At 56.0% G+C, this 12,549-nt stretch overlaps 4 protein-coding genes across 7 annotated transcripts; 3 read left to right on the top strand and 1 right to left on the bottom strand.

Annotated features, from left to right (window-relative positions):
• Positions 1–293: 293 nt before the first annotated feature.
• On the top strand, positions 294–3,165 carry LOC117639578. 2 transcript variants are annotated; one of them, XM_034375394.1, is made up of 9 exons: positions 294–394; positions 474–693; positions 768–957; positions 1,387–1,627; positions 1,697–1,916; positions 1,991–2,180; positions 2,430–2,652; positions 2,734–2,852; positions 2,941–3,165. In XM_034375394.1, exons 1-9 carry the CDS (start codon positions 294–296, stop codon positions 3,003–3,005), a joined length of 1,569 nt encoding a protein of 522 aa, XP_034231285.1. In that variant the 3' UTR covers positions 3,006–3,165. The 2 variants fall into 2 exon arrangements, with proteins under 2 accessions (XP_034231285.1, XP_034231283.1); XM_034375392.1 differs by having other exon boundaries at positions 318–394; positions 1,387–1,916.
• Positions 3,166–3,263: 98 nt separating this feature from the next.
• On the top strand, positions 3,264–4,488 carry LOC117639584 (ubiquitin-like-conjugating enzyme ATG10). 2 transcript variants are annotated; one of them, XM_034375403.1, is made up of 6 exons: positions 3,264–3,467; positions 3,567–3,683; positions 3,757–3,874; positions 3,950–4,038; positions 4,111–4,193; positions 4,268–4,488. In XM_034375403.1, the coding sequence occupies exons 1-6, from the start codon at positions 3,369–3,371 to the stop codon at positions 4,362–4,364; spliced, it is 603 nt and encodes a 200-aa protein (XP_034231294.1). In that variant the 5' UTR covers positions 3,264–3,368; the 3' UTR covers positions 4,365–4,488. The 2 variants fall into 2 exon arrangements, with proteins under 2 accessions (XP_034231294.1, XP_034231295.1); XM_034375404.1 differs by having other exon boundaries at positions 3,272–3,459.
• On the bottom strand, positions 4,462–6,347 carry LOC117639582 (small nuclear ribonucleoprotein-associated protein B). 2 transcript variants are annotated; one of them, XM_034375401.1, is made up of 6 exons: positions 6,204–6,347; positions 5,575–5,668; positions 5,234–5,503; positions 4,972–5,148; positions 4,808–4,894; positions 4,462–4,723 (listed from the first exon to the last, which is right to left on the bottom strand). In XM_034375401.1, exons 1-6 carry the CDS (start codon positions 6,204–6,206, stop codon positions 4,701–4,703), a joined length of 654 nt encoding a protein of 217 aa, XP_034231292.1. In that variant the 5' UTR covers positions 6,207–6,347; the 3' UTR covers positions 4,462–4,700. The 2 variants fall into 2 exon arrangements, with proteins under 2 accessions (XP_034231292.1, XP_034231293.1); XM_034375402.1 differs by lacking the exon at positions 6,204–6,347 and adding an exon at positions 5,995–6,049 and having other exon boundaries at positions 4,581–4,723.
• A 209-nt stretch (positions 6,348–6,556) lies between these two features.
• On the top strand, positions 6,557–12,376 carry LOC117639577 (nascent polypeptide-associated complex subunit alpha, muscle-specific form-like). Its single transcript, XM_034375391.1, has 3 exons — positions 6,557–6,712; positions 7,045–7,114; positions 7,630–12,376. The coding sequence occupies exon 3, from the start codon at positions 7,858–7,860 to the stop codon at positions 12,049–12,051; it is 4,194 nt and encodes a 1,397-aa protein (XP_034231282.1). The 5' UTR covers positions 6,557–6,712; positions 7,045–7,114; positions 7,630–7,857; the 3' UTR covers positions 12,052–12,376.
• The last annotated feature ends 173 nt before the right edge of the window (positions 12,377–12,549 follow it).

Here is a 12,549-nt window from a genome sequence, read left to right as displayed (position 1 = left end):
CATCCGTCCGGTCGCCGTCAGCGGGAACACGCGGGGCTCGCGTGCTGCCGGCGCTGCTCCCCTCCAAGCTGTACACCGCACTCCACCACACCGTGCAGGCCGCGCACGGCGGTAGGGCTGGTGCCATTGTCGCCGCCCTCGCCGCGCCACTGTTGTGGGGTGCGCGCACTGAGAGTGCTGGCCGCGCTGCGGCATGCGCTCCTTGACGGCTCGCTGACGCCGTGCTCGCGCGGGCAGCACCTCCGCACCGCCCCGGCGGCGTCCTCGTAGGCGCGCAGCGCTCGGCCAGCAGCATGGCGTCCACCGGGCAGCCGCCGGAATGGCCCTGGGCCCGCCGCAAGCGGTACATGCGGCCCTGCCTGGCCATGAACGGCACCACCGTGTACAACACCAGGTGCGTACCGTCTCGAAAGTAAACACCTTTGATTCACCCCCGACGCCTGTCACACCGCACTCTGCACACTCCTCTCCAGCTTCATGAACATCTGCGACGACGCGCGGCGCTGCGCGTACAAGCGGCCCGACCACGGCGACCTCATCAGCATGGGCGCCTCCAACGACGGCCTGTCGTGCTACGGCGCCAGCTACGAGCCCACCGAGGCCCACGTCAACATCCGCCGCCCCGACCCCAGCAAGCCCGAGGACAACCTGCGCACCGGGGTCGGCGACGTCTCCGGCGCCACCATCAACAAGGTCCTTGACTTGGCCGACCGCCAGCGGCGAAAAAACGAACCCGCCTTGACCGGGACTCGAACCCGTGCCCGCAGATGAGCTTCCCCGGCTGGCCCGGCGTGGCGCCGCCCATGTCCATCGCGCCGCCGCCCAGCATCCTGGCCATGCGCGGCCCCATGGCCAGGGTGACGACCACGCGCCACGACTACACCGCCAAGGGCGCCGAGAAGCCCCCCATCATCGTGCCCGAGGGCGAGATCAAGATCTCCTGCAAGCCGCTGGAAGGTGAGCCGTCCTCGTGAGGCCGTCACGGAGGTGAGGGTGAGGGCTCTAGGCAGGTGCAGGGGAAGTCCAGGAGCAACAGAGGACTCTCCCTTCCCTTTTGGCGGGAGCGTTGCGCGCTGGCGGCCGGCCGCCCGGCAGGTAGGCATCCAAGCCCGTGTCGAGACAGACGTGCGCACCGGGTGGCCTATCCCGACTTTCGCAGGCGGCTTTGGCTTGACGCGCCAGGTACGGTGGCATGACGAGTGTCTCGGCCAGGAGGCCGCCGTGGCGGGCTGGTTTTAGCGCCTCTTCCAGCTCTCGATTCCCGAGTCGATTCGTCGCTCCATCTCTGTCCCACTCATGGGGCGTGCCGCGAGTGCGCGAGAGGGATGAAGGAAGGCAAACACGTCGAGCAAATTCAGCGAATGACGGGGCGCGTCTGTGTGTCAGCCAACACCACGGCTCAGATGTCGTTCCAAGAGCCGGACTACTCCAAGTTCGCGCCGTCGCAGTCGTACCGCCCGCGCCAGGAGTACCACCCCCCGGAGGGCGCGGTGACGGGGGACACGGTGTGCCGCATGTCGTACAAGCCCGTGCCCCTGGCCCCCAAGGAGGACTACCCCTGGGCCGCCAAGAAGAAGTACGCGCCGCCTGACACGTCCATGGAGGGCCAGACGGTGTACAACCAGAGGTCAGTGCGGAGCAGGCTACTGGATTCGGAGTGGCGATCGCAGTGCTTGAGAGAAGTATTTGTCTCTAGCTTTATGAACATCTGTGACGACGCGCGGCGCTGCGCGTACAAGCGGCCCGACCACGGCGACCTCATCAGCATGGGCGCCTCCAACGACGGCCTGTCGTGCTACGGCGCCAGCTACGAGCCCACCGAGGCCCACGTCAACATCCGCCGCCCCGACCCCAGCAAGCCCGAGGACAACCTGCGCACCGGGGTCGGCGACGTCTCCGGCGCCACCATCAACAAGGTCCTTGACTTGGCCGACCGCCAGCGGCGAAAAAACGAACCCGCCTTGACCGGGACTCGAACCCGTGCCCGCAGATGAGCTTCCCCGGCTGGCCCGGCGTGGCGCCGCCCATGTCCATCGCGCCGCCGCCCAGCATCCTGGCCATGCGCGGCCCCATGGCCAGGGTGACGACCACGCGCCACGACTACACCGCCAAGGGCGCCGAGAAGCCCCCCATCATCGTGCCCGAGGGCGAGATCAAGATCTCCTGCAAGCCGCTGGAAGGTGAGGCTGAGGTCAGGGGGGCCGACGACGACGGCCCGCTCCCCGGCGGGCTTTACTGCCCTGTTGTTTTTGTTGTTGTTTGTGACGTGATTCGCACTCGAGAAATAAAGACATGCCGAGAAAAGAGCGTCTGCGTGTTTATTCGCCACTGTAAAACACCTCACCGAAGGCCGAGGGCGTGGCGCGGTGCCGGACGCCGGCCTTCCCTTCCTGTCTCTCCGCGGCACCAACGAAACGCTCTCTTTCCAGACAAAACGACGGCCGGCATGTCGTTCGTCGAACCGGACTTGTCGCGGTTCGAGCGCCAGAAGTCGTACGCGCCGGCCCGTCGCTACAACCCGTCGCAGGCGCCCTTCGACAGCACCACGGTGGCCCGGCTGTCCTTCACCGGCGAGCAGCCAGAGGGACCCCTCATCATCGCGTCCAGGAACCGGCCGCCCATGCCGCCCCTGTCCGAGGAGGAGCGCGCCAAGTAAGGGTCGCTGGTCGAGGGTTCGACTCCCCGCCCCTGCGTTCTATTCAAATGTTTTTTTTGTGTGTTTTTTTTCTGCAGGGTTTGTTCACCTGTGCCGTCGCCGCCATGCACGCCCAAGCCCACGTCACCCGGAGCGGCCATGCAGCCCTGGGCTCCAGCACCCGTCGTCTGTCCTCCGAGGAGGGAGTTCGAAATATGTGCGTCGGCAAATGCAGCTTCAATTCTGTGCCCTTAACATCTCTCATGTGCTTCGAGGGATTCAAATTTACTTTGCCATGGTTTCAGGTCGTCCGCAACAAGGAGCGGGGATCCAGGGAGTACCAAATGTCAAAGATTTCTACAGTAAATAAGAAGATTCGAAAAAAATTATTTCATTCGTGTATTTGTGTACAGTTGAAAATTATCCTCCTTTCTCACATTGAGCTCGATTCTGCGCAAAACGGGACACAATATTCCGAAGCCTGTTTCACAGGTAATTCCAAGGAAAATAAAGCACTTCCCTCAACTCAACAGCAGTTCTCCAATTTGAATTTCCCTCCGTTTTGCGTAGTTCTCAATTTCTCGCAGGTGGTTTGAAAATATATGAGAAATTGATGATGAAAGAAAAGGGCGCCATTTTGACGCAGCAGACTACATAAAAAGTTAACTGTTGTAAACACAAACAATCGCACAACTCCTACGGTTTTCATTGTCAGTTTTTAAAGAGATGCAGCATGGGGACAATAAGCTGGGACGAGTTCAAGGCTTTTGCACAAAGCTTCTTAACCGTTTCAGATGAAATAAACGATGGTTGGGCTTGGCAAGGTGATCAGGTATCAAAGTGACGGCACCTCTGGAGTGCAATGTGATTTATGTGAACCTCGAAGTTTTAAACAAATAAATTTGTTTGTGCGTGATTTTTTTTTTACCAGGACCAATTAGCTGGGGCCTTTATAGCAAAGAAAATAAAGCAGCTATTAAGGAAACAGAGATCTCTACCAGCGGAAGATGAAACCGATCCGTTCGAAGACACTTCTTGTCAAACTGAAGTACAGGTTTTGTTCCGAGGAGAAGAGGTGGTTTTGTAAGCTTCGGGGATTCTTATATTTTGCCGGGTTGCAGGACAATCATATAGCGGAGGAACTAAATGGATCCCAGCAAGAATGTACATGGGAGTACCACATTCTGTACAGTCCCAGCTATGCCACACCTGTTCTATTTTTCAATGTATTTACATCAGGTAAACCTTCTTTCACAGACAAGGGAGCATTTTTAAAAACTAGTAAGGTAACATTGCTTTGCTTCAATTTTTCAGATGGACATCTTGTGCCCTTAGAATCCTTGTGGAAAGGTGGAACACAGGGAGCACTTCAACATTTGCGCTGGGAAGCACTTTCACAACAGGTGGGTTTTCATTAATCCGCACAACTTCCATATTTTCAATAGTTTCTACTTCAAAATAAATTGTTTTGTCAGGAACACCCTGTTTTGAGGAGACCATACTATTACCTACATCCTTGCAAAACTGCTGAACTTTTAAACCTACACCAAGGTTCAAGGTATTATTTTATCCTGTACTTTGCAAGTACCGTATTACAAAATTAACATGATGATATTATCTACTCATTTTCAGCACCAATCCCATTGTTACTTGGCTCAGTAGCATGGGCCCAGCCATAGGACTGCACTTAGACATTGCCTATGGTCATTTGGTTCAAAATCAAAGGTGAAATGCAAGTATCTGCTGTATCCCTAATTTGGATGGCTGTGATTTTCTACTGGGTAGTTTTATGTGCAAGGACAACTGGAAGAATTAATTTTGACAAATTAAATTAAAATTATTTTATTCTTGCATTTGTTGAATTCAATGCAGCAAAAGAAACCACTCATACAAACTGAACATTTCACACGCACATCTCTCATACTCAGACACAAACACTCACATTATACTAAGAAACAGTTTCATGGACCAACAACTGAAAAGACTTTTTCCTATAATGGAAAACTAAGGTTTAAGGAAACTTGGGTAGATTGAAATGAAAGGGGGCATTAAGAGGAGGGCATGATTAATATGGTGGCCTTGGAGGTCCTGAAATGAGCAAACAAATCAATAATTAGAGACCAATTAAAGAGAAAAAAAAAATTCTTTGTTACAGTGTTTACAAATGCATACCTCCTCTGATCATACTGGGAGGCATTCCTCGCATTGGAGGGGCACCCATGGGAGGTGCACCACGTCCCATCATACCAGGATGCATACCTGAAAAATTTACATGATATTAATTTGAGCAATTCACAAGAACTGTCAAAATGACAAAAAGAGAATTGAAAACATACCCATCATGCCAGGGGGTGGGCCCATCATGCCAGGAGGTGGACCACCGACAGGCATTCTGGGGGGACCGGGTTGCTGCGGTCTCATCTGTGGAGGAGCTGACACTTGAGCACCACGCCCACCCGGAGCCATGACTTGTGCTGATGGACCACCAACACCGCGTACAGGGCCTTGAAGACCTGGAAAGACACAAGCAAATGTCACAATAGAGCACTTCAGTGATGGACAAAGATCTCAAAGTCAGGTATCAAATAATAAACACACCTGCGGGAATGCCGCCAGCACCTGGAGGTACGCCTCGTCCAGCAGCACGACCCATGCCAGGGCCTGGGGCAGCGCCAGGAACGGGAACTCGAGGGAGACCTTCTTCTGGGGGAGGGGGACCCTCAACTGTCATACAGACAATATTCTCTCCTCGGAGTAACACAAATCCTAAAACTCTCTTCTCTTCTCTTTCTGGCATCTTCTTCTTTGGCTTGATTTTCCTGAATTCTTCGCAGTCTCCCAAAATCAGGTTCATGTGCTTGTCAAATGCTGTAAAAACACAGTCAAATGAGCTGGTGTCGCAATAGCTATAGCACAACAAGCCTCAAGATTGAACATACCTTTAAAAGTGCCTATGAGAGTTCTCGAATCCTGTAGAATGATTCGGACCCTATAGTTGATATGCTGGAGCATCTTGTTATTCTTACTGATCGTCTGCAACAAACAACAGGCCATTCCGTCAGAGATGCAAACAGGGACTCAGGGTATAACCTAACTACAGGGAAAAGGGAGGGAGCTGAAAACAGTAGTATGAAAATAACAGATCCGTTCAATTTATAACTCCGCGATTGAACTAAACATACATAAAATTCGGACAATTTATCAGTTACATTAAATAGGACAGTAAATCCACATAGATAAAAATTCAAGAAAAAATGAAAATTGAAAACTAAGAGTAGCAAAGGAAAGTTTGACAAGACAGTGAATTTAACGCTACATCATTGAAAGATACACTGAAGCGGTATTATTACAAGTAATACCATTGCAAAAACACGGAAGACCAGCAAAAACCAAGTAAAAACTTGTCCAGGAACGCCGGTTAACCTAGTCTAATGGGGGCCCAGGCTTGGGCCGCTCCGCTAAATCACTCTCACGGGAATTAAATCAACAAATAAGCCAAATCTGATGGCTATTGTGGATAAAGTGAACATCAGCCGTTAAAAATAAATAGATTATTGTTTCCACTCACCATTTTGAAGGCCGATGTTAAACGATTAAAATCAAAGAATAATCTGAACGTTGATGAAACGACCGGCAAACAGCGACTGGACTATACTGTCGTAGTGCCGGTCTTGGCCGCTGCTCTGTTTACAGCGCTGTTGTCGCTAAAACCCTGACAAAACCCGAACGGAAAACGCTTAAAAGAAATATTCGTATCATTTTGCCACGGATCAATAACAATAAAATTTTCAGACGTATCAGTTTTTGTAACTTCTCAAAATTTAAAACAAGGTGATTCGGTTAATGCTCGGGCACAATTATTGAAAGAAGGGGAGTGCTACCTGAAGCAGTGTTGGCTACACTGTGTTGCGCTGGTCCCGCGACGCACGAAATGCCGCCCCCACCCTCTGCCCCTTGCAGCCACCGCTCCTGCGCTCCGTGCTCCGCCTCCGCCCCACCCCAACCCTTGTTGTTTCTCTTCGTGAGAAGAGTGCGAGACTTGTGTTTGATTTTTGAAGTTCTGTTGTGATTTCCGAGGTTTGTTTCACATCCAATTGAATGAATAATTGCACCTTGTAGTCTGCGTGTGAAATGTAGTGTCGTGCTGTGTAGAATGTTCCCTCAAGTCGCGTGTTGTGTGGGCGTAACTTTTGCCCCCCGTGGAGCCGATGTTCCATAACCTCCTGGCCGGTACATTTTGATTGCCCGCCGTTTATGTCGTTCGGCACGCTGAATTAACTGAATTAAAGAAACACGAGGCGAAGCATTAGCGCCTGTGCCACTTCAGCGTGAACACGACGGTCATGCAAGCTTGTCATTTTTCTTCGTCAGTTCGGCTGTAGGCTGATGGCCCTGTTGCTCTGTTTCAGTACGGCTTTTGTCCATTCCGCGCGTTCGTCCAGATTGACGTGCAACTACAGCAGGTTTGCGAAAATCCAGGTATGCCGAGTTTCAGAGTGCCTTCTCTCTTTTATTGTGGGCCTTCCGTTAGTGGCGTTCGATCGCGAAAACCACCTGTAAAACACACTCTTTGTTTGAGTGAGAGCAGGCGCCAGAGCGGAGCCTATCCGAGGTCCGTCCGTCTGCGAAGTCGTTGAAAACGCTTTGGCAGACGTTGTTATTGCTTGTCACAGGGCAGTGTGTAATATTTTGTCAACTTGCCGCATGGAAGTTTGTGCATAGTGATTTTTCCCGTGCGTGTGCGTCGGCTTCGTGTGTGAGACAAAGAGAAGAAGGGGGTGGGGGTGGGGGGTTTTCACGTTGAGACTTGTTTGGTCTACGATCGTCTCGGCGGCGGGGAAGGGGGCCGTCTTTAAAGCAGGTCAAGTTAATTCGACGGAGCGTACCAAGGACTTGAGATGTGCAGCAGGAAGGACTGGGAGAGGAGGAGGGGGAGGGGGGAGGAATTCCTGAGTGGGTGTCCGATTTCTCTGACGACACTGTTTCGCTTGCAGGGCATGACTCGCCATGGCCGATAAGGCCCCAGAGCTTCCTCGGCCGCGGCGCGGACCCAGGACGCCGCCGCTGCCGGCACCAGAGACGTCGTCGGACGATGACAGCAGCTCGGCGTCGCTGAGCCCTCCGCGGTTCTACTCGTCCTCGGACCGACATGGCGGCAGCCACACTCTAGCACCTCATATGGATCTGATGACTATTCAGGTCCGGGTCGCCGAGACTCCGACATGCGGCAGCCGCACTTTCGCCCCGGTCGGAGGACGCCGTGCGAGGACCGCGCGGACGCCCCGCCAGTGGCGTGCACTGCTCGGTGCTGCTCTCAACAGGGCGGCCCTCTGGAGCATGGAGGCCGTGCTCGGCCTGTCGGTGGCGGCTACCCTCCCGATGGCGCCTACCCCAACCACCCCAACGGCCAGCATGGTGCGCCGCCTGAAGCTCCCCGCTGCGCCACGCCCAGGACTCCGGCCGCAGCCCCTGACCGCCACGACGCTCCCAGCGGACCGCCGGCCAGCCTGCCCGGCGCGCCAGCTCCAAGAGTCACTCACGTGGTGACACACTGTCTGCCGGTACGCGACCACTCCATCTTGCAGGAGCACTCCCTGCCGGTGCAGGAGCACTTTCTTCCAGTGCGGGAGCGCCTCCTACCGGTGGAGGAGTACAACGATGGCAGCTACTGGGCCTTCTCTACGAGCCGGCGCCACGACGGCAGGGAGGCAGACGAGGGCGTCGCGCAGCACCCAGGCGCCGAGCATAGGAAACCACGCACGTTTTACTTCGACCGCGCGCGTTTCGGAGAGTTCTTCAGGTGTCCACCACCAGGGCCCGCGCCGTTCCCCCAGAGAGCGCACTCTGGAAAGCGGCACCGCGGCGGCCTGCACCACGGCCGCGCGCACCATGACTACCATGACGGACACCCTGGCGCAGTCTACCACGACGGCCAGCATCCTGGTGCAGACTACCACGGCGTTCCGCACCCTGACTACCACGACGGCTACCAGGGACCTGGCGGATGGTACCACGGCGCGGCGCAACCAGACCCATATTTCGCCTACCATGGACCTCAGCACCCTGGACATCATCTAGGGCCTCGTCACCCAGGACCGCAGCAAGGACCTCCCTTCTTCGTGCGCGCTCCCGGCCCTCCTGGCCCACCCGGCGCGCCCGGCACACACCGCCTTCCTCCGGGGCCGTACTGGGAGCTGCACTGGGGCGGTCCGCGCCCTCCACCCCCGCCCGGCCGGCACGGCCTTCATGGCCTGCACGGCCTGCCTGACCCGGACCGCCACAGCCCTGCTGTCCCAGACTACCTCGAGCAGCTGCGACCGCCGCCGCCCCCGCCAGCAGAGGGTGGCTACCCAGGCCATCCAGGTCATCCCGGCCTGTACGACTTGGAGCGCTACGGCCCCGCCGCCCCTGACCACCGAGAGTTACACCGACCTCCACGGCCTCCCCCACCACCGCCAGCAGAGGGTAGCTATCCTGGCCGTCTGCATGACGCGGGCCACCACGGCCCTGCTGTTTCTGACCACCAGGAGCAGTACCGACCGCCGCCGCCACTGCCAGCGGAGGGCGGCTACCCGGACCACCCCGGCCACCACTTGGAGCTTCACGGCCCCACCCCTGACTACCGGGAGCTACACCGACCTCCGCCGCCTCCGCCGCCGCGGTCAGCAGAGGGCCGACATCCTGGCCTGCCTGACGTGGAGCGGCCCGGCCCCGTTGTCCCCGAGCCTCGAGAGCAGCCGCCACCGCCACGTCCAGCGGAGGGCGGCCATCCAGGCCACCAAGCGCCTGGCTTGCCGCCAGGGGATGCACCTCGCCGAACGCTGCTCCCAACTCCCCGGCTGCCACCACAGGGATTGGAGCGTCCGCGGACAGCATCGCCTGGCCGCGAGCCAGCTCAGCCGCCGCCTGGTGGCCACCAACCCCCTCCTGCCGCTGAAGACCCTCAGCGCGAAGAGCGCCGGGAGTCCCCTGCAGTGTGCGTGCCCAGCGTGCCGCGACCCCCTTCGCCCGCTCAAGACTGCGCTCCAGAGTGCGCTCAAAATACCGCTCAAGATTGCGCCCAAGACAGCGCTCAAGATTGCGCCCAAGACAGTGCTCAAGATTGCGCCCAAGACAGCGCTCCAGATTGCGCCCAAGACAGCGCTCCAGATTGCGCTCCAGATTGCGCTCAACATTACGACCAATATTGCGCTCAAGACAACGCACTGCTCGCGCCCCGTCTTGACGCTGCTCCGCACTTGTCTCCGGCCGCTGAAGTTCCGGCGCTGCCACCACGTGAGACCCCCCCGGAACTGTCACCGCATTTCGTGAAACTGGATCCGATCTACACTTCGGGGTCGCCCCCACCATTTGCTGCAGGACCCGCGACGCCGCCGCCTTCTCCGCGGCCCGACACGCCTCCTTCGCACCTACCGCAGCGCCAGCGCGGAGCACCTGACCACGGCCATGGCCCTCGTTACTACGACCATGACGCGCCCCATCATGACTACGGCGCACCCCTGCAGCAGGCTCCGCCTCCGCCTCCTCAGCCTGGCTCACCACAGCGTCAAGAAGGACCGCAGCATGGCCCGCCGCAGCCTCAGCATCACCACGCTGCGCCAGCTCCGCCCCAGCCTCACCATGGCGACCCTCAGCATCGCCACGGCCCACCGCCGTCAAAGTCTCGCCGCCGACTGAAGCACCCCGAACCCCCGCTTCCCCACCCTGTCTCCTACGGTGGCGTGGACTTCACAGCGGACGACTTCGAGTGCTTCGGTGACTTCGGAGACCACCCCCGCATCCGGCGGCCCTACGCGGACGCGCCCCTGCGCGACCCCAACCACAACGTGACGCGGAAGGTGGGGCCCAAGTACCGCGCGCTGGCGGCCCTGGCGCAGTGGCCCTCCAAGCCGAACCACCACCACCGCCAGCCGGAGCCCTGCGACTTCAGCGCGGAGGTGGAGCTGCCCAAGCAAGAAGCTGGATTCGCCTACGGAACGTCCGCTGCCCTCGCTGACGTCAGAGTTATCTTGTCGCGCAAACCGCTGGCCGACGAGGACCTGCGAGAAGAGCACCGAGAGAAAGAGCAGGCCGACGACGAGGACCTGCGGGCCACGCTGCAGCGCAGGCACGCCGACGACTGGGCACGCGACCAGAACGCGGACCTGCGGGAGTCTCTGTCCAGGAAGGACCCCGACCTGCGGGAGAGTCTGTCCAGGAAGGACCCCGACCTGCGGGAGAGTCTGTCCAGGAAGGACGCGGACCTGCGGAAGAGTCTGTCCAGGAAGGACGCGGACCTGCGGGAGTCCTTGTCCAGGAAGGACGCGGACCTGCGCGAGTCCTTGTCCAGGAAGGAGGCGGACCTGCGGGAGTCCTTGCCAAGGAAGGACGCGGACTTGCGAGTGTGTCTGTCCAGCAAGAACGGAGACCTGCGCGAGTCCCTGTCCAGGAAGAAGGTGGAGGACGTCGATTTGAGGGTCACCTTGTTCCCCAGGATGCATCGTGGGGACGACTTGAAGCAGCAGGAAGACCTTCGAAGTCAGCTGCAGCGGAAAAGGTCCCCCAATAAACTGAGTGGGGAAGTCCCGGCCGCGTGGCCGCCCGTCTGGCCACCTGAGCAGGAGCAGGACCTGCGCGGGGAGCTGGACCGACGCCGAGACACCTCCTCGGAGCAGGACCGGCAGTGCCAGCTGTCCGAGCCGTCTTCCAACGAGGACGATACTGCGTTCGCGAGCAACACTGTGACCCCCACCAAACCCCACGGCCACGCTGGGCCCTCGGAACACGTTGCTTCTGCCCTCAAGGATTGCCTTGATGATTACGATGCAATGGTGTCCCCTCAATGCCAGACCTCCTCAGATGACCAAGTGGCAGTCGAACCAAGCCTTTTGCCTCTCCCTTCTGTCAACTTGGACTTTTTTCCAAATCGGAAAAGAGCAAGAGATTTCTTCTCAAACGGGGAAATTGAGAGTCAGCTCGGTTATGTGTATGGGTTTGATGATAATGGCAGTGATCTCAACAGCTCTTCTCACCTAGTTAATGTAGTAGAGCAATTGCTGTCGTCTATTAGAACTGAGCTTGAAGCGTCGCATTCATCGGACAAGTCAAGTGAAATAGTGCATCTTAGTTCTAGTACAAACGATGTGGAAAAGAAAGCTGTGTCTCCCATCAAACAACGATTGAGAAAAACAAATCCCATGTTAAATGTATCTAACAAAGTAAAGAAGACTGCAACAAAGAGGCCAGGTAGGAAGAAAAAAATTACTAGCCTGTTAGTACTTGCTCAAGCAGAAAGTGACAGTGGTGCTTCCTTGGTTAACGTCAATATCAAGAAAAAGGTGAAAACTGAAGTCAAAGAAGAGAGAATTTTTACTGATGATGACATACCACTAAGTCAAAGATTGAGGTCCAGGAGAATCAAGAAAGAACCTCAGTGAGATTTGTTTTTGAACTGCAGCGCAGCGCAGCGCGCCTCCTCACTATCATTTTCCCTTTTTTTAACGATATCTTTTAATTACAGCCGTTTTTGTAACTGTTATCATCTTTACAATAATGTCACTCTTTTATTTTAGTTTCTTTTGATTTAGTTATCATTTTTAGTGAGAATCAATCTGTGCAAAGTTGCACGAATAAAGTATCTCCATGTGGATTTCCTTGTTTAATTATGTTAAGAATTATTTTCTTAAAATAAAAGGTATCTGTGACCAATTATTTGTACATTGATGAATAATCAAGAATAAATAAGTATTAATTCATTCATAACTATTACCAACTTTTGATTTTCTTGTCCTCCCTCCCTTTCCACATTTACCGCTGCAGAACACCAGAACTATTAGCGAAGAAATGCTGAATCTTTGAGAGAAAAGCCCTGCTGCACTTGTCAAAGTTTGCCGCCTGAGCGCTGAGCCTTCTTTTGTTTTGGAGCTGCGTTTGAA

The sequence above is a fragment of the Thrips palmi genome, unplaced genomic scaffold (assembly GCF_012932325.1).
Source record: "Thrips palmi isolate BJ-2018 unplaced genomic scaffold, TpBJ-2018v1 HiC_scaffold_11, whole genome shotgun sequence".
Classification (NCBI taxonomy): domain Eukaryota; kingdom Metazoa; phylum Arthropoda; class Insecta; order Thysanoptera; family Thripidae; genus Thrips; species Thrips palmi.
This window is presented reverse-complemented; position numbering and strand designations above follow the sequence as displayed.